Source organism: Cygnus olor, chromosome 23 (genome assembly GCF_009769625.2).
Source record: "Cygnus olor isolate bCygOlo1 chromosome 23, bCygOlo1.pri.v2, whole genome shotgun sequence".
In the NCBI taxonomy this organism is placed as follows: Eukaryota; Metazoa; Chordata; class Aves; order Anseriformes; family Anatidae; genus Cygnus; species Cygnus olor.
Genome location: NC_049191.1, coordinates 2,163,139 through 2,182,769, shown reverse-complemented (window position 1 = coordinate 2,182,769; position 19,631 = coordinate 2,163,139). Strand labels below are relative to the sequence as shown.

Below are 19,631 nucleotides of genomic sequence, written 5' to 3'. Positions count from 1 at the left end.
AAAATCCTGAACTTTAACCCTTTCAGATTGAGAGAACACAGTCTCCAGCAGAATTTGTGAACTGTGGATGCCTGTAATGGTCAGACAGCAGACTTCCGTGCAGATCCTATATTATCTTTTCTGTAGACTCTTCAACGTGATTCAGATCTCATTTATTCCACTATAAATCAAGATTATACCCAATGAAATCAATGATGTTACTGTGCAAAAACAATCAACCCTTGCAGTCGTTCTCTGCATTTGCTTTACTATCACTGTAATCTCTTATCTGGCCCTGCATTACTTTCACTCATCTGGGTTAAAAAATGGCCTGCGGGCATATTTGTCATAGTGTACAGGAAAAACCTCTCGGAGAGCAGATTTAATCAGTACTCAAGCAGGGAGTGAAAACAGTGGAGGAGGGAGGGAGAGAGCTCTCATCATCAAGTGCCACAGGAAAGTTGCTGAGCATTCTGCTGTGGGGCTGAATGGCTGTTGCAGCTATTAGCCACTCCTTTCATCCCCTCTCTGAGCATTATGCACCAGAGGTTGCTGTAGGCATTTTACTTTCTCCTTTATTCTTTAAAGGTGACGCTCTTATTCATGAAACTGTTGAGCCCTGGAATAATGAAAACGTTCTGCAGAAATCCCTGCTATTCCAGACAGATTTATCAGAAAGCACCACAGACTTGACTAGCAGAGCCTTTAGCAGGCTCCAAATTTCTGGGTGTCTCACTGCTGTGATCTCTCTGTCTGCTCCTGTCTTTTGCTTCATGATTTTTTTTTTTTTTAAATTGCTGAGCATCGATGTCCAGTTCAGTGATACTACTCGAATTTTTGCAAACAGCCACTAAACTTTCCTCCTAGATCAAAAAATGCCCAGCGAATACCCAGGAAATACAGACACAGCACCTCCTCACAACATTTAATTGCTTCTTTTGGTGGCGTACATTACTGTGACTCGTGCAATTTTAGTATTTGTAGATGGGGAAACAGAACCTCATGGAGTAATTATTCTTACTTAGCAGGTTGGACACATGCAGCTCTTCCCTCCTGCAATTAATAATATAGAGATAGATAAGATTTCTTCATGTCAGTTTTTTGTTTATGTTTATAGGAGGAGGAAATGGTTTAGGGAAAAATTATCTAAATGAACCACCTGCTGAGATCCATGCATTTCTTACCTGGAGATTACCCTTCGCTTGATGGCAACTGAGACATTCCTAAGCTCAGACCTCCGTGTCAGCCTCATTCCTTCCTTCAAATATTTCTTTCAAAGCCTGCCACAGGTCTTTTTCTCTCTTCAGCTGCAGACCACTGAAGTTGTCCTGATGAGTTTCCAGTCTCAGGCACAATGTTTATTTGGAGTGGGACATGCTGTGGAGAACATCCTCGGTGTTTGTTTTTGTATTAGAACAGCAAGCTGCCTAGTGTGAATATTTACAAAATCAGGTGGTTGTTAGCAGAAGCCATTTTTATTTTAAGTCCTGGAACCTATATTGATGTTTGTTTGATTTCAGTGCCAGGGTAAATATTCACATTGCAGTTACAGTGTTACAAAAGCAGGTACTCATATCCTGGCTACCACTAGACACATGGAAGTTTAAAGCTACTTTGTAGACTTCAGATGAGTTGTCCATATCTATGCAGGTCAAGGACTGGAATTATACTCACTATTTCTTTCAAAGGATGATAAAAGTGAATACCTCCCTAAAATATAGTTCACTTGTACTTAGGACACAACAAAGGTGAAAACAGCTCTTTTATACTCAGTATTTTTGTTGCTTTCTGAACAGAAACAACCAAGTGTTGCAATGAGGCCGTGCCAGTTTTTGTGCAATAGGAGCCAGTCCCAAATTTCTTCTTCCAGCGCTTTAACCTCTGAGACACCTCGTGGTGGAAGCGTTTACTGCTCGTACTGCGGGGCTGACATCTCAGGGAGAATCCATTTTAGAACAGAACTTGGGGCTTTCTTTCTGCTGCAGTTGGAAGTGGCTAAAGTCATAAAGCTGGTGTAATACTGATTTGGGGAAAGGATGGATCTCTAGCAAATTTTTATTTTAAAACTTTAAAGCCACAGGGAAATTCATTTTGTTTGAAGCAATGAAGTCTGCCTTTGCCCAGGGCTTCACAAATATTTTTGAGATAGCTTGATAATATTTTATCACAGCAATGCAACAGTTACAGTTTCTGTCCACATAAGGCAAGCATGTGGCTTTCACTTGGGCTTCACATAAAGTTTGTTTATTGTGATCCAAAACTGAATGTGAAACATCAGTGGGAGCCTGGGAGCCTCGATGGAGGAAAACCTTCATTGAAAATGTCATGTTGTTCTAACATTAGCACACTAAATGCGTCTCCAGTGCAACACCACTGAAACCAATGATGCTAAATACATGGAAAGTACTTTTGGCATGTTTTCTGTATTAGAATGTGTAATTTTGTCACCATAACTGCTACAAGTTTTTACAGCATCTTTGTTTTTCTACTCAGAAATCACAGACGCGTATACCACTGAAAGAAGTGGTTTACATTGTTGTAAAATTGGGGGAATCGACATCTGCTTTCTTATCAGCGAAGGTGATAAGCACAGAGCCGTGTCCTTTGTTTGCAAGGTGCTTGCAAATTGCAATGGCTTTAATCAGTTGAAATATCCATTTCTGCTACTTCCCTGTTAGGTTTTTCAAACAAAATTGGGTGAAAGCACTCGCAGCCGCGACCTCCTGACAGGAGTTGTGCAACACCGCCAGCCTCGAACAAATAGAAACTCGTATGGCAAATGTGCTCTCAGAGTAGGAGGGAAAGGCGCCAGCTGTGCTGAAAGGAGCCAAAATCATTTTGAAAAGAGAGCTGAGACCCAGATTTTATTTTATTTTAATTATTTTTTCTCTCAGCTAAAGCCTGCGGCTGCTGTGACACGAACACCTCAAGGCCCCGTTCCCCTGCTGTGGGGCTGCTGAGGCGAGGCCGGGACCCCCGGGGTTGCCCGGGCCCCGTAGCCCCGGCGGCTTCGCGCCCGACTGACTCCGTGGGCAGCCAATCAGGAGCCGCTCTTCCGCCGTAAGCTCGCCTCCCGCCGCTCAAACCGCCCAATCAGCACGCGGGAGGTTAACGGATCATCCTGTCCCCATGTCGGCGGTCAAATAAACCAATCGGCTGAGGGCAGGCTCATTACCAATAAGATCAAAGAGTTAGGGGAAGAGGGGCACGCGATTGGCCACTCGGCCTATCGGTCTTCACCGCCGTGGCGGACGATTGGCTATCGGGGGCTAGGGGGCGGTTTCCGGGGGCGGGGAAGGTATATTAGAGGCGGACAAAGGCGGCGGCGAGGCCGTTTAGCTCGCCGCCATTTTGCGCAGCGGGCTCCGAGGAGCAGCAGCCGGGGCGCCTCTCCTCCTCCTCCTCCTCCACCAGCATGTCGCGGGATCGGTTCCGTAGCCGTGGCGGCGGCGGTGGCGGCTTCCACCGGCGAGGCGGCGGCGGTGGCCGCGGCGGCCCCAACCACGATTTCCGCTCCCCGCCGCCCGGCATGGGGATGGGCCAGAACCGCGGGCCTATGGGGGGCGGCCCGCAGGGCCCGGGCGGCCCGCCGGGCGGCGGCCCGAAGCCCGAACCGCCGAAGCCGCCCGCGTCAACCTCGGCTCCGCCGCCTTCGTCTTCTTCGTCCGCCTCTACCACGGCGGGGCCCGCCGGCAGCCAGCCCGGACCTGGGGCGCCTCCGCCGGCCGCTCTGCCCGCGGGGCAGCCGCCGCAGCAGCAGGCGCAGGGCTCCGCGCCCGCCTCAGCTCCCCCCGGCCCCGGCGGGCAGCCTCAGCCGCAGCCTAAGCCGAGCCCCAGCCCCACGCCGGCCGGAGGCCCTAAGAAAGGCCAAGGACAGTCGCCCGGCGGCGGGCCCAAGGGGCCGGGCGGGCCCCAGCAGGGGCCGGGCGGGCCGCATAAAGGCGGGCCGGGCCACCGCGGCGGGCCGGGCGGAGAGCCGCGGGGCCGCGGGCAGCAGCACCAGGGACAGCAGAGCCTCTCGTCGCAGCAGGGCCCGGCCGGAGGCGGCGGAGGCGAAAAGCTTTCGGACGAGGTGAGTCATGGCGTCCTCCCCCCTCCCCGAGCCACAAGATGGCGGCGGCCGCCATGGGGGCCCCGCGCGCCGCGGCCGCCATTTTGAGGGGAGGAGCGCGGGGCCGGGGGGCGCAGCGGGGCCGGGGGACGCCGGGCCGAGGGGCGAGCCCCCCTGAGGGGATTCGGGGGAGCCGCGGGGCCGTATCGGTCTGCCCCCCCCCCGGTTGGGGAGCTGCGGGGACGCGGTCACGCAGGGATGGCTCGAACCGCTTTGCTTCTTCGTAGGGTTTTAAAGCGAATCTCTCGCTTCTGAGGCGGCCCGGGGAGAAGACCTATACTCAGCGCTGCCGTTTGTTTGTGGGGAATTTGCCTGCTGATATAACGGATGAAGACTTTAAGAGGTTGTTTGCCAAGTATGGGGAGCCAGGAGAGGTTTTTATCAACAAAGGGAAAGGCTTTGGATTCATTAAACTGGTAGGCTTTCATATTGTATGTCCACCTCCTTAAAATTCTCCCGAAATAGTAATTTGTAACATGATTTTCTAAAACCGGGTCTTAAACTTCCCTCAGGAATCCAGAGCTCTTGCAGAAATCGCGAAGGCAGAATTGGATGATACCCCTATGAGGGGTCGACAGCTTCGTGTTCGGTTTGCCACACATGCTGCTGCTCTTTCAGTGCGTAATCTGTCACCTTATGTCTCCAACGAGTTACTCGAGGAAGCATTTTCCCAGTTTGGTCCAGTGGAAAGAGCTGTTGTGATTGTAGATGATCGAGGTAGATCAACAGGAAAAGGCATTGTTGAATTTGCGTCAAAGCCAGCTGCTCGAAAGGCATTTGAACGGTGTACTGAAGGAGTGTTTTTGTTGACAACGTAAGTGTTTTGCTCCCTAGGATTTTTAGTTTTAAGCTGCATAGAGTTGTCAGTTGCTTCTAGCTTTTCGGAGTGGAGATTGCTATGGGAATGTAAAATGTGTATTTTGTATTCAGCACTCCTAGGCCGGTTATTGTGGAACCACTGGAACAACTGGATGATGAAGATGGTCTTCCAGAAAAGCTTGCTCAGAAGAATCCAATGTATCAAAAGTAGGCACTATCTTTTGTTATAAATGGTATATAGATAAAAAAGTGTGATCCCAGACTCTGAAAGAGTTAGCAGTTTTTCAAATCTGGCTTTGAATATCCCAGAGAAACAGTGCATAAATATCAGCCTTTTAACATATTTTTTAGTAAGTGCACCTGCACAGCTCTTAAATTAGGCTTCAGTTGTTTGCTCATACTGTTGTTGAACGTTACCATCTTATTTAAGGCACATAGCATGTTGATATGAAAGGGAACAATAAATTGTTTATTACTTAAAGAAAACTAAAATTTTAATTTGTTTCCTAACTAATAAAGTTCCCCATGGATTTGCCTTATGAGGTTGACTACTGCACATGAAAAATGCAGTGGTAGATGAGTCTTTCCTTTAGTAATGTTAGGTTAAGACTTCTGTAGTAAGCCTATTTATTATAGAAATGTGCTTTTCAGATTGCCAAAGGGAGTGGAGAGGGAAGATCTTGTGGGTCTTGAAACAAGTGTGTTCAAAATGGCTTGTTAGGATCAAAAGCTATAAGCAGCTTAGCAACAATGTCTTTTGAAAACAATGCAGATCAGTGTTTTTCCTGGAATCTTAAAGTACTTTAAATTGCTAATGCATGAAAAGTTCTTAAATTTCTCTAGTTTTGTTGCATTAATTACTGAGTTTTTAACTCTAGTTACTTTGTACGACAGAATGAGATGTCAGGTGTTTTGAGGACTAGTTAGGTTAAAATAAATATTACAGTTCTTCTTTAACCAGTAAGTTGGTACTGAAAACTTCATCTTTCCATATCCAGGTGTTCTGAACAGCTGTTTAGGCAAAGGTCTTGTCTTTGAGGATTTTGCAGCTGGCAGTTACCAGCAGTGTTTTGAGGAGGGAGTTAAGAACAGGATAAACAAGCAGTAGAACTGGAAGCAGAGAGATTTGCTTGGATGTGATATAGTGCAGGAGTCTCCTCATTTGCGTTTGGTAGTCTGTGGACTAAATGCTGTTCTTTAAATCCATAAGACCCTGTACTGTTTTCATCGTTCTGTCAAAACAAGCTTTATATTACATCATCGAGGTAGTATTTTGATGTTTTTTTGATGTTCCCTAGTTCTTTGGCTGTTCCGCCTGTGGTCTTTTTTTGACCTTCAGTTTCCAGGCTTATGCAGCCTGACTGAGTATCTTCCTTTCTCCAGGGAAAGAGAGACTCCTCCCCGTTTTGCTCAGCCTGGCAGTTTTGAATTTGAATATTCCCAGAGGTGGAAATCTTTAGATGAAATGGAAAAACAGCAGAGAGAACAAGTGGCAAAAAACATGAAAGATGCCAAGGACAAACTTGAAAGTGAGATGGAAGATGCTTATCATGAGCATCAGGCAAACCTCTTGCGTCAAGGTAATTGGCTCTGAGTTCTGTCTCTAAATGCTTTTTGCTCTGAATGCCGGCTTAAATGTATGACTGACTGTTTAATGGTTTTTTGAATAAATTCATGCTTCGTGTTGTGAACCTGAGGTTGATAGTTTCAGTCTTAGAGAATTGTGGTTTCTCAGTTTTAAATTAAATGAAGTATAGCTAAAAATAGGGTTATAAATATTGTCTGCTGTAGTATAAATGAGGTTGATCTAATTGAAATGTGAATTTAAGTCTGAGTTTGTAGAACAGCTGCTGACAAACTTGGTTTCTGCAGATCTTATGAGGCGTCAGGAGGAACTGAGACGTATGGAAGAACTCCATAATCAAGAAATGCAGAAACGCAAGGAAATCCAGCTGAGGTTGGTCTGGCTTTTACAGGATTTTTCAGTTGTACGTCTGCTTCTTTTAAACTAAATGTGAAAACTTTTATTTTGTCAAGAACCTCCATTGAGACTTCAGTTTGCATATGAGAAATTGAACTGCAGTGTAAGTTTTTTTCTCAAGTATTTAAGCATCATATGGTATCTCTTCTGCTGAAGTGTTAAATTGCTCATACATGTGATGTTGATGAGATGTTGAAAGCGTTACTCCTGTAGTTTAATGGTCTGCTTTGGGATGATCAGGCAGGAGGAGGAGCGTCGCAGGCGAGAAGAAGAAATGATGATACGTCAGCGAGAGATGGAAGAACAGATGAGAAGACAGAGGGAAGAGAATTATAGTAGAATGGGTTACATGGATCCAGTAAGTGAAAACATGGTATTTTCTGGATGTGTTACTATGCTTGGGGATTTCTGGAATTCTTTGGATGTTTTTGAGATTGATGCATTTTGCTTCCTTTAGGTTAGATGATGTGATGTCTTAGTGTAAGTGAAATGATAGTTGTGGGCTGTATGTGTGCTTTATCTCCTGAAAGGTACAGATTTCAGTAAGATTCTGTGCTAAAAGTTGTTTCTTCTACGCAGAGGGAGAGAGACATGAGAATGGGTGGTGCCACCACAATGAACATGGGAGGTAAAGAATTTTTAAGTAATTGCTTTATGTGGTTACCTTAGAAAGTGCCAGAATATGATTATATGTTTCTCTTTCTTAGATCCTTATGCTTCTGCAGCCCAGAAATTTCCACCTCTCGGAGGTGGTGGCGGCATAGGTTATGAAGCTAATCCAGGAGTTGGCCAAGCAGCCATGAGTGGTTCTATGATGGGAAGTGACATGGTAATGTATCCTGTGGTGGCTTTAGTTTAGCACAAGGGAAATGTTGCAGTTGGGAATTGAGTTCTGTGCTCGGATGGTTGTGCAAATATCACTGTTAACTGCTGACTTTCTTATCAGGTGTTTAACATGGAAGACTAGTTTGGCAGTATATAGTACTAGTTTAGTTAACCATTACGGTAGCTTACACAGTTGGAAGTTGTTTGTAAGTGAATTCAAATGTGCTGTTAAGCATATTTGCAATTAACTCTGACTTTATTGGACTTCAGAAATTCTGCATCATAGTTAGGCTTGGAAGGATTCTTACAAGTTCCAAATAATCTGACAATTTTCAGAGTTAAAATAACATACTAGCTGTTCAGTAATTTGACATTGTGTATGGACAAGTGAGATCTTTGTTCTCCTTTCCAAAGTTTAATGCTGTGTTTCTTTTGGCCCTTCCAAGCCTAGTTAGAATTGATGCATGTTGGTATGGATATGCTGTTAATTCAAAAATCTGTGCTCATGTTTCTTTAAGCAGCAGATTAACTTAAGTAATGGTGAACAGCATATCACTTACTCTGTATGCTGAAGTTTGCCATAGAAAAGCAGAAATGCTGTTTTTTTAGGTTTTAGGCATGTTCCAGTGATCCTTGACTGTAGCCATTTTTGTGGTTCCTGGCTCACACAGGAATGATAGCCTGTTCTTGTTGTTTTCTTTGTTGGGTGTGACTATAGGTAGAGTTCATTAAAGCTACTGCATATCTCATGTTCTGAGGTATGTTTCCAAATGACTATTTTTGGCACACTACACGTGTGAATGGGCTTTGAGCCTGCTTGGTGTTATCACACTGAAGCAATACCGATATAGATTAAAGAAATGCTCAATGAGTATAATGGAAATCTATGTTGGTTTAGGTGGTGATGCTAGTGTGCTTTCACCCTCCTCGTAAAGGGTGTACTGTGTTGCACAAGCTGAAGTAAATGATTTTTTGGGTGGGCTTAGGCCTCTGGCTTATCTTGGTGAGCTACCATAGTAGCTTGTCAAATATCTTCTGTTTTTATGGGAACCGTGTCTTTGGAGTCATAACTTTGCAGAGCCTCATCGATTCAGTAGACAGTGCCGGTGGCCTTAATGTACCTATAATCTACTGATATATTTAGGCAGTTCCTAAGTTCGCAATGAACAGTTAGGCAGTCCGTGGTAAATGCTGTGCATATTTTTCTCCTCCTGAAATTCCTGGTACAGGTGCATGCTGAACTTGGGGAATACTTGAAAACATGATACGGTCAAAATGTGTGACAGTAAGATGGTTTAACTGCCTTGAGTTTCTTAGGATGGGGATCTCTGCCACACAGTGCTGTCACAGTTACTGGGCTGCTATCTTTATAAACAGAATTGGAGGTAGGCTTAAGCTGCTGTGATTTAGGCAGAAAGACCCCAGGTAGTATTTCTGAAATACCTTTCTTGGAAGGATTGAAACAAACTTTCAGAAGTCAAGAACTTGAAGTAAAAGTTTTCGGTTGCAGGTACCTTTTGTAACAAGCAACCTACCATTGTTCTGTTACTCGGTAGTGGAAAACTTGCTTGAAATGAAGTTTAAAGCTATCTTTGACTTTATAATTTGTCAGTTCTGTAGATTGAATGCTGATCACACCTACTGATATACAGTATCTGAATGAAGTACATGCAACTTAGAGCTACTGGCAAAAATACCTGAAGCCTCTGCTTTATTGCAGGGCAGTTTAGCTTTTACATCTTGGTGTGAAGGCTTTCAACACTGAAGTTGTGAATTTTCCAAGAGTGAATGTGGTGAAGGTGGGCTGGGAGGGGTACATTGACTGGATGCACAGAACCCTTTGTGCATAAGCTCTAACCTGAAACACTGAATAAATTGTAGCTCTCTGAACACATTTTGCATATACAGCAGCAGTTCCGGAGTACGTGGGATTTAATAAAAGCAAGTCTCTTGATGGAGCAGTTGCGTTGGTTAGGTAAATCACTGGTCATGAGCTTTTTCACATTTTTTTCTTCTTGTAATCCAGTAGTGCTCACTATCAGTTTTGATCACTGCCTAAGGCCTCTGCAGCTTAGTCAGCAGACCGTAGTCTTAACCCCATCTTGAAAAGCACATGGTCTCTATTGCAGCACATGCCATTAACTGGTGAGTAGGCATTCTGTTTACAATGACATTTTATGAATGTCAGCTTGTACTTCAGTGAACTGAAGATACTCTCTCTGGCTAGGCTTATTGGAAATGACAGTGATGTAATCTAAGCTTTTACTGCACTAAAGGTGAGAAGTTTGCAAGCTATTTGCATTAACTTGGTTGAAAATTGCTAGAGCTCATTTGGAAAAGTTGTTAATTCACATCTGCACTAATGCTTACATTTCTAGCACTACAGGGAGGATCTGTTCTTTGTAACAGATGTATGAGAATGCATCAAGTGGGAACATACCTCAAGGCATGTATTACAATAAACTAATTTTTAAATTACCCTTTTTTCCTTTCTATGTTCCCGGTACCTGTGGATCGGCTCAATGGTGATTGTATCGACGAACCTTGACTACGGAACCTTCTAAAAATATATACTTAACACACATGGACATCAACTACATATAATGAACTGTTAATTCTGTTCCAATAGCGTCCTGAACGCTTTGGGCAGGGAGGTGCGGGGCCTGTGGGTGGCCAGGGTCCTAGAGGAATGGGGCCTGGAACGCCAACAGGATATGGTAGAGGGAGAGAAGAATATGAAGGCCCAAACAAAAAGCCCCGATTTTAGATGTGACCTGTAGTTTCATTCCAGTTTGTTTTGTCTGTCTTGTTTAGACACCAACTTTTTAATTCTTGCATTTTAGTAAGAAAGCTACGTTTTTATGGATGTTAGAAACTTACTGACCTAATATTTGTAAGTGGTCTGTTTGGGCGAGTACAATTTAATTATGTAATGCAGTGTTTCAAAGCAAATTTAGCTGTTTTTTTGATGTATAACGTCACTAACTTGATGGCAGTGTACCTTGTGCCACTGAATTCCCAAAGTGTACCAACTTTTTTTTACTGTGCTTCAAATAAATAGAAAACTAAATGTAGTAACTTTTCTTGCCATTCATGGTTAAATTAAGAGGCTAAATACCACACCTTCAGCAGTAACCCAAGAGTCTTGCCACAGAGGTCAAACTAGACCAGGGTGTGGAACTGTAGTGAAGAGTTGAGATCTCTTCCCATAATGCCTCTAGCTTAAGATTGGGTCAAACAGTAGCTTAACTTTCCGGTAGGTGCAGATTTTTTTAAACGTTAATTGTGCTGCAATAAGGAAGCAAATGGAAATCTTGCAGGTGCTGTAAGATAATGGTCATGAAAGCTACACTGCAAGTAATGCAGTATGTAACGAATTTCATATGTTAGCTATGGATAATGGGTGGTGGGATGATAGCACTTACCACCTTGGCAGTTACTGCTTGGAATTTTTAAGTCTTTAAGCAGAAGACTTAGCAATGGTTATTTTAAAATAAATCTGTAGAAAGACTTGTATTGACTGACTTCCTATCTTACGGATTATTATTGAGATACTTATATGCTCTTAAGGTGTTTGAGATTCCAGGATCTGGCCTTGCTCCGTATTGTATATCTACCTGAAATTGCTTGGCAAAAAGACCAGAAGTGCTACTTGAGTGATGAGGGGAGAACCTGCTAATTCATAGTTGTAACTTGCTTGTGTCCTCATGCTAATTGAGTGGACTAATTTGCCTAGTTCAGAATTCAATTGTATTATGGGGCCTACAGGAACTAGTCTTAAGTCTTGTAGCTGGTGGGTAAATCCTAAATGCCTGTATATAAAATACAGAGAAACGAGCATTCTTGCACGATGGTTATTGCTATTATTGATGTGTGGAGGTAATGCATCAAAAGCAGTATCTAAATCTGGAGCTAACAGTTAATACTGCACAGTACAAATAAACTCCCTTCAAGGCTGTTTGTAGGTCTGATGAATTCATTAGCTTGCTGTTAACTTCGTTAAGCCCCAGAAGAATTTCAAAGCATTCTGGACTCATAAGGTAGTTGCTTTGCTTATTATGACATTGTACCAGTTAAGCTGGGAACATGACTTCCCAGCATAAAATGCCTTGTGTTAATGCAGGATACATCAACCTGCTTGGCACAAAGTAGGTAAACTTAGTTTGGCTGTACCTTCATGCCACTCCCCAACTACCGAGCATTCTGTGAGTAGCTTTAATCTTACAAAGATCTTTCCACTCCTTGTGCGAAGCATTGGCTAATTCTAAATTCTATGCTAAATTTTCTCTGTGGTTAAAAGTTGTCAGATTGCAGTATCTTAGAGTGCGGATGTTCGCTCTTGAAGTACTCACTGTAAGCGCTGTTACTCCTCAAACGAAAAAGTAGCAGGTTGTGAAATGCTGATAACAGGTAACACTGACTTTGGAATATTCAGTGCACTAAATAGTGACTCAGCTGGTTTGGTGAATGCTTCTTATTTTCCCAGAAAAGTGTGGAGGTTGATAAAAATGCTAAGACAATGAATTGCTATTCAGGAAATTCCGAATTGGCAGTTCCTAAACTGCAGACCAGGTATTTGGGAGTACTGGTATTGGATACTTAGCCTAAAAATCAGCAGTCCCACTGCAATTTGCTTTAAGTAGTCCTAAATAATGCATATGTTTTCTGCAGGGTGTTCATGGGACACCCACAAAAAGTGAAGGTGTCTGAGGTGGGGAATTCTGAACGTAAACATTAAATTAATTTTTTCAGTTTATTTTTCAGATTACATGTCATTCTTTATTAAAGAGATGCTGGTGCATATCCTAAAGTATGTTCCCTTGTAGCTCTGTAACTGTGAAGAGTGAAGGATGCTGATGTCCTTGTACCTTACAGAGGTTCTCTCTTGGTACCCCTGTTTTGTATGTAAGCTACTGTTGCTAGGTACTAAAAATCGATGAGTTGCAAAACCATGACCAGTAAATACATAGAAGAATCGGCAGTTTTCAAAACATCTGAAAGTTTGGTTAAATGTAGCTTTGTTGTAGCTGCATAAGCAGAATTTCTAAAACTCTAAAGTTCTGCTTTGAGTTGCATGTATTCAACAGGCATACAATTAAATAGCCAACTCGATTTCAAGACCTTTTAAAGGTGGTGTCTTAAAAGCTGGCAAACATGTCGATTTTAAAATCTGATAAAGTTACTAAATGTGGGAGGTGAGATGGTTATGTTCCTTTGATCTGTTCCTATGAGGTTTTGGACTTTTTTTCATAAAATCAGATTGATGTAATTGAATCTTTAAAACAATTCAGGAAAGTGCTTGGTTGGTCAGACCTGTTTTTGGATGGTCTGGCTCACAACACCTTTTTGTACTGGACTTGGAGGACATTGGCTGTTGCAATTTAGCTTGCTTTAACAAAATTGAGCCCATTTTGACACTTAGATATCTAAAAACTGCAGCATGTAGAAACTGGTATCGTTATTCATATCATCACGCTTTCTCAGAAATGAATACAGAATAATCTTCTGGTGTAGACACATTACACTAATCATTTATACAGCTGATGAGAAACTGAAACTGCTTTTGAGATTTTGTGGTATTTTTGTGGTAGAAAAATTCTTGGCTTCTCCTTGGCAACCATTTACTGTGGCAGCAAGTTTTTGTTGGAGTTTTTGAGACTGCAATTTACACTTAAAACTAGTGGCCTGCTACATAACTGCACTTAGCCAGCATTTCTGCAGTTCATAACTGTGAGGAACGTAGTACCACAAATGGCAATGGACATTAGGACCCGGATGTAGTATTCCTGCTTGCTCCAAGATTCTCATTGCCGACTGCGTACAGGTAGGTAACAAGCAATATAATATAACTTGGTGACTTTCTATGTAATCTTATACTGTGGGTATTCTGACATCACACTTCTGACTGTGGAATTACAGTGCAGCACTCTTCATACCTGTATGCTAAGCTTGCATCAAAGCTGCGTGGTTTTCGGTGTTAAGCTTTGTCTTGTTCAGAGTCAATAAGCAACTTACTGTGATTCTTAGATAAGTATTTTCAGACCCGATTCCTTTGTACATACGACTCGGCTTGTGTGAATTTTTCTCAGTTACGATGTAACGAAGATGTTCTTAGGCAAGCTTTGTGGGGAAGAGGGAATGTGACCTTACACTGAGTTAACTAGTCAACTAGGTGCTGTCAGTGCCTAGAAAAGCATCGTTTAAACTTTCTGTAGTGACAAAGCAGCCCATCTGCAGTGCATCCCTTTTGTAGAGTCTTGGCTCGGTAGGAAATGTATTAGTAATCACTGCTCTAGCCCTCTGTGAACTGATAGTCAAAGCTCACTAATACGGCCAGATTTAAGACTGATTGGGAATATTTCTCAGGACATACAAATGAGTGCTTGAACGAATATCCCTGTAAAAAGTTTGGTAGAGCTTATTGGAAATTTCAGTTGTCTTTATTTTAATTAATCCTTGATTGACAAGCATATCACATTTCTCTGCCTTTAATTGCTAGTGGTGAGATTCTGTATTTCTGCCTCTTAGTCATCTTGGTAGTGTAATGCGCAATTTCATTTTTCATCAGTCTCGAGGATGTAATTCTAAACTCTTCATTGCTAAAAATGCTGAATGTAGTGTTTCAGGATAAACATGCTTATGTTTCCAGACATCCAGACATGCTGATCTGCAGCTCTTTTGCATTAGTTCTTGAACCTGAATTTCAAGGTCCCTCGTTTCAGCACGTGATCCAGCCTCTTGTCTGATCAGTTTATTTCAGAGGTGTTGTAATGTGTTTTTCCCCCTTGTTCTGCAAAAGTCTGCTTTGCAATACTTGTTCCTGGTATTTTGGACCGTTCTGTGTTACCTTCCAGAAAAGACTCTTGCTGGTGAACAGGTGATCTGCCGGACAGCCTTGCCCTCTGCTGTAGTTAGCTTTTCAATGTTCCATTGGAAGCAGCTGCACCTTAAAGTTAAGATCATAATATCAGGTCTTTGGTTACACCACAGTGAGTGTAGCTGAACTCTAGCTAGTCAAGCAGTGACACCACTTGTCACATTCAGTTCGGCTTTTTGGTGATGGCTTACTCTTAATCTGTGACTAGAATTCAGTAGCGAAACTGCTGACAGTACGCATACTGTCAGGTAGCAAACCTGAACTGCTAATCCTTAAACCAGTGCTCAGATCTAACTAGTATTTCCAGTGTGCTCTGGATACTTGACCTGTAGGAATGTCGTGGAGGGGTTATTGGCACATCTGCTTTGTTCTACATACTTAAACTAGTAGGATTTTGACACTCGTGGAGCAAGCAATCTGTGACTGAACCATGGGTCTCATACTAGCTCTGACTGTCTGCAGTAATGAAACCTGGTGTGGTAGATAACTTAAAAGCCAGTCTGTAACAAGTGGGTACCAAGAAATGACATTAAAGTGCTTGCATTGTGTTTCATCTTGAATTTACACCTGTGTGTGAAATACACTTTTTCTCAAAAAAGCTTATCTAAAGCTTATCTGAAGCTCAGAAGTGTGGTGTCAGAATACATATGCGTACCTGTTAGGCCCTCAGATCCAGAATCTGGTGCTGTCAGGAGAGAGCACAGCATAGTGTGTATGGGGGCTTTACTGTAACATTAAGCATACAAAGTGTTGATTTGCTTGCAGTTTTCCCCATAGCTAAACACTGAGGCCTGTGAGTAGTTTTAGGACTTCAGCAGTAATGGGGTTGCATGTCTCTGTTAATCATTGCCAGCTGCAGTGACATGATCAGGAAGGCCAGTGTTTTGTTCCATTCTCTTAAATAAGGATGTTGGAAAGGATGCATAAAAAGTTACGCTGTTCTGGGTAAATACTTGGCTTCTTCCACTACTAGCAAGTTTGGAATCTGCTAATTAGCTTCAGATTTTTCTCTCCATGCCAGTTAGTGGGGCTCTTAAATAGCTGCTTACTGGAAAAGGAAAAAATAAAAAGGGAGGATTGGCCTTCTCCCACTTCTGTCATTGCTGCTAGATAATGATTGACATGTTAGGACTTGGCTGTGCAATCCCGCAGTGGTCTGTGAATACCCCATCTCTATAAATGTTGCTTTTGAACACCAGTACTGAAGAGCTAACTGGGGAGGGTTGGGAGGAGTGTGCCTATAAGTGAATCTGGAGTGTTAAAAGGATGCACAAAGATATAGTATCCCTTATGCATGGTGTTTGTTGCTATGGCATAGAAAACAAAATGTGCATACTATACTTCTGCTCCTGAGGGCCATGATAAAACCCAGGTGGTGGGTTTGAGACTAAACTTGAACTTGTCCCTACCTGATCAAATCACATTGTGGCCGTAGTGTGATTTGCCTCCCAACTAGAGGTGTGCACAGAATGTTGTACTACTACATTCCCTAGTTGCTAACTATTGCAGTTTGCCCTCAACTTAGCTATAGTAAAAGGGGTGGGTCTTTAGAAGGGGAGAATCTCTTGCTTAGAATAAAAGCAGTCAACTGACAGTGCTAATCAATAGTGTCTTCCTTTGGCTTTTGAAGCACTTCTAGGACTATTGAACTGAGGCTGCTAGGAATTAGGGACATTGCACTCCTTCACGAAGCAGAAGGAAGAGAGGGCATTGCACAGGAAACAAACTAGGTTAAAATAGTTGAAGTAGCTTGATAAAATTAATGCCTTCACATAAGGGATAGTATACCTCTGGCTGCAATCAAACTTCATTGTACTCAGACTGGTGATTTACGGTTTGTGCTCAGACAAGGTGCAGTTCTTCAGGCAACTACATGCATATTCTTTCACCTCTTACAAATGTTTAGGCTAGTCTGTTTCTGCCCCTTATTCTTCCACTTAATATTTTGGAATAATTTGTAAATTCCCCCTCATAACTAATCAGTCCACATATCTTAAAACTTTGCTTTTAAGTTAGTTTTGAAATGGTCATAACTTGCTGTGTGTATTATAATAATAACTTCAATTGTTATCCTTTAGGTGAAGATGCAAGCTGAGTGAAACTGGGGTGCTCATCCATTGGAAGTAAGCATAACTTTGTCTTGTTCTGTATGGGTGAAATAATAAAGGCCTTTGGACACTTGATGTTCAGTCACAAAGTAACTTTGAATTAGTGAACATGTGAAATGTATAAGGCAGAACTTAGTACCCTGCTCTCAAGGTGTGGGGTTTAGTACCTGGACTCCATTTGGGCTTGGTATCTTGAGAGCAGTGGTTAAAAACACCTTTCTAGATGTGGGTTTGTACAAAATATTTAAAAATCATTGTAAATAAAACTTGTGAATGTTTTTCTAGTTCAGGAGCTGAGCATGAGCACATCCAGCACGATGTCCAGTGATATGTGAATGGACCAAGAAAACAAGTGAACAAGTAAGTAGATGCTGTCCTTAGGTTACTGATCTGTTAGAGCAGTGCATCACTCTGTGATGTCAGGTAGTTCCTGCCTGGAATTTGCCTCTTATTAATCTCAGTTTTATATAAAAATTATGAATCTTTCTTTTGTAGAGCCAAGATCTAACCATTGTTTGAGGCTTTTCAGCCCTGCAGCATCAAATAAACTGTCATCTGAACACTGTAGGTGGTCAAACAAGAAATAAGCATTTTTAAGTTAAGGCTCAAATGGAGGAGTGTGAATAGGATGGAGTGATAGGGTCAGCAAGGAAACAGGAATAAAGCAGCTACTTCCATGTTAATCTAGCTAAAAGTTGTTATAAGTGCTACTTATCTGAAATAGTTAATGAACATTGAACTTTCAAAATTACCTGCAAGATAGGTTAGTGCATACAAGAACGCAAGCCAATAGCTGTTTAGGGAAATAAACTAACTGCAGAGCTGGAATTAATGAAATTTTCCCTCTAATTTGTTACTTAAACTACAAGGGGGAGCTTCAGATATTTTAAATCTTGTGTGAGGAGCAACGTGCAAAAGTACCTTAACACATGAGTGAGGGGTAAGTAATGCTTAGCTATGCCACAGCTGAACCTGTAAGATGTGAAACCAGCGAGATTCAATTGGTGAACTCCTATTGAATCCTGTGCAACTTGTCACTGCTGCCCTTGTTTCTGGGGTAGTAAAACAAAGCCACTTGATCTTTAGAGGTAGATGAAAACATGAATGCTATTCATTTTATCTCGAGTCTGATGTAAGAACTTATGATCCTAGAGAGTATTTATTTGATAGGTGCATGACCTTTCTGTGTGATGCACTGATTCCCTTTCCATGTCACTGTGTGTGATTTCTGGTGGAATTTTAAGGTTCTTGCTAACTCTGTGTTTTTCACTTGCAGAAGTCATCCAAATGCAGTGAAGAGGAGCAGGAACATACTGATTTTTACAAATAAAATATTTAATTTTCTTAATGACTTCTGTTTTATTCTGAAGTGTATTCAGTAAGTTGTTGAGCATAATGCAGTATGGATGCATTTGAGAAACACTGCCACAAATGAGGCTGTAGAAGGTGATGCAGAATGTGCTTGGAGCAGTGGAGTAAGGATGGATTTGGGTCACTGGATCCTGTTCTACACTGAGAAGCATAGGAAGCAACCACGCTTAACTAATAACAAATATATAATACAATATTTTCTGCTGGGGATATGCTGTGGACTTATTCTTGTAGCTGGACTGTTTCAGTTTGGGGGTCAGATGTATTCCTGACCAGTGCGTAGCCATGTGTGCTTTTGCTAAAATGACTGACATAGGCTTTTTTTATAAACTACTTTTACCCCTAAAGCACTTCAGGAGGTTTTGGAAGTTTAACCCACTCTATCCCCCATCTCCAGAGTTCTGTGTACTGCTCTATATAGTAGGTTTCTGAACATTTACATGTGCTTGATTGGTTTGTAATAGTTTACTCAGTGATGACTGTAGTAATTAAGCCTGAGCTGCCAGTGTTGGAATTCCTTGAAAGCCAGAGAAGTGCTGTTTTTAGCACTTGAAGCACAGATTTCCAGGGTTCAAATTGCTTTACTGCTTGAAGACAGCTGTAAAGCCACTCTGCGCACATGCATAATTCCTGCTGTCATTTATTAAATATAATCCATTGTTTAAATATCAAGTAGTTTTCGCTAATGTGTTTAAAATAGGCAACAGTAGGCTCTGTTAATACAGTTGCATTGTAACAAAGTTACCCCCTACAGCACATGAAGTCACAAACATTTGGCTAGGAACTGTTGCGAGATTACCATGATCAAAATTAATTGCACTGAATGTGGCAGGGCTGTGTGCAGCACTTAAGCTGTGTCTGGGTGTTCACTGATGAAGTATTAGTGTCTGGCTGGGAACAAGTTCACCTGTGCTTCAAATGCCAGTCAGGAATGGATTCTGGTTTGTCTTAAATACAGTTTGCTTGCATCCAACTGAGGAGATTTCATTACTTAATGATGTTGGTTGCTACTGCATCATTTCTGACTCAGAATATTGTTTTGTAGCAGTGTGTGTAGATGAGTAGCCCTGGTGCCCACCTCTGCTCATCAGGCATTCAGAGTTGGTTAGACGAGCAGCTGCTGGACTGCCAGCCCTGTGGCTCCATGCCAGTCATGAGTGTGTCTCAAGGCATGGTTAGAGGGAAAGAAATCGAGCTGCAGGCAGCTGCAAGCTGCTGTGAGTGGGTGAGCAGCAGCAGGAGGTGCCTTGGTATTTCACTGTGCCTGAGTTTTACAGCACAGAGGGTGGATGCTGCGTTAAAAGCTTTTACCTGTGTTTTTCCCTTTTTCATGCAATCGGGTACTGGATAGTCTGAGAGAATTCATTCATTGATTTGACATCTTCATGCTATTGTCCGGATTTTGAAGAGGCTTCTTAGAGAAGAGGTTCTGTGGTTCCTCAATAGCCATGCAGCAGCTGCTGGCAAGTGTGATGGAAAAGGTGCTGGATTACATGCTGTTAACAAGCTGACAGGTTCAATCTTAATTAGGTTCTGCTGCAGGATTCATTAAGTACTGCA

General features: G+C 42.4%; 1 protein-coding gene across 3 annotated transcripts; it reads left to right on the top strand.

Moving 5' to 3' along the window:
* Positions 1-3,297: 3,297 nt before the first annotated feature.
* Positions 3,298-18,043, top strand: SFPQ (splicing factor proline and glutamine rich). 3 transcript variants are annotated; one of them, XR_005814343.1, is made up of 12 exons: positions 3,298-4,051; positions 4,318-4,506; positions 4,603-4,904; positions 5,021-5,116; positions 6,293-6,489; positions 6,782-6,866; positions 7,131-7,248; positions 7,470-7,518; positions 7,598-7,719; positions 16,671-16,715; positions 16,986-17,060; positions 17,977-18,043. XR_005814343.1 is itself a non-coding variant. In XM_040534737.1 (11 exons), exons 1-10 carry the CDS (start codon positions 3,395-3,397, stop codon positions 16,689-16,691), a joined length of 1,836 nt encoding a protein of 611 aa, XP_040390671.1. In that variant the 5' UTR covers positions 3,298-3,394; the 3' UTR covers positions 16,692-16,715; positions 16,986-18,043. The 3 variants fall into 3 exon arrangements, 2 of the variants coding, with proteins under 2 accessions (XP_040390671.1, XP_040390669.1); XM_040534737.1 differs by having other exon boundaries at positions 16,986-18,043; XM_040534735.1 differs by lacking the exons at positions 16,671-16,715; positions 16,986-17,060; positions 17,977-18,043 and adding an exon at positions 10,345-11,225.
* Positions 18,044-19,631: the final 1,588 nt, after the last annotated feature.

Excerpts from the sequence above, each read along its gene's own strand:
- SFPQ (XM_040534735.1), top strand. The coding sequence starts at position 3,395 with ATGTCGCGGGATCGGTTCCGTAGCCGTGGCGGCGGCGGTGGCGGCTTC. Across the intron at positions 4,052-4,317 it reads GCGAAAAGCTTTCGGACGAG|GGTTTTAAAGCGAATCTCTC; the intron begins GTGAGTCATGGC and ends GCTTCTTCGTAG. Across the intron at positions 5,117-6,292 it reads AAGAATCCAATGTATCAAAA|GGAAAGAGAGACTCCTCCCC; the intron begins GTAGGCACTATC and ends TCCTTTCTCCAG.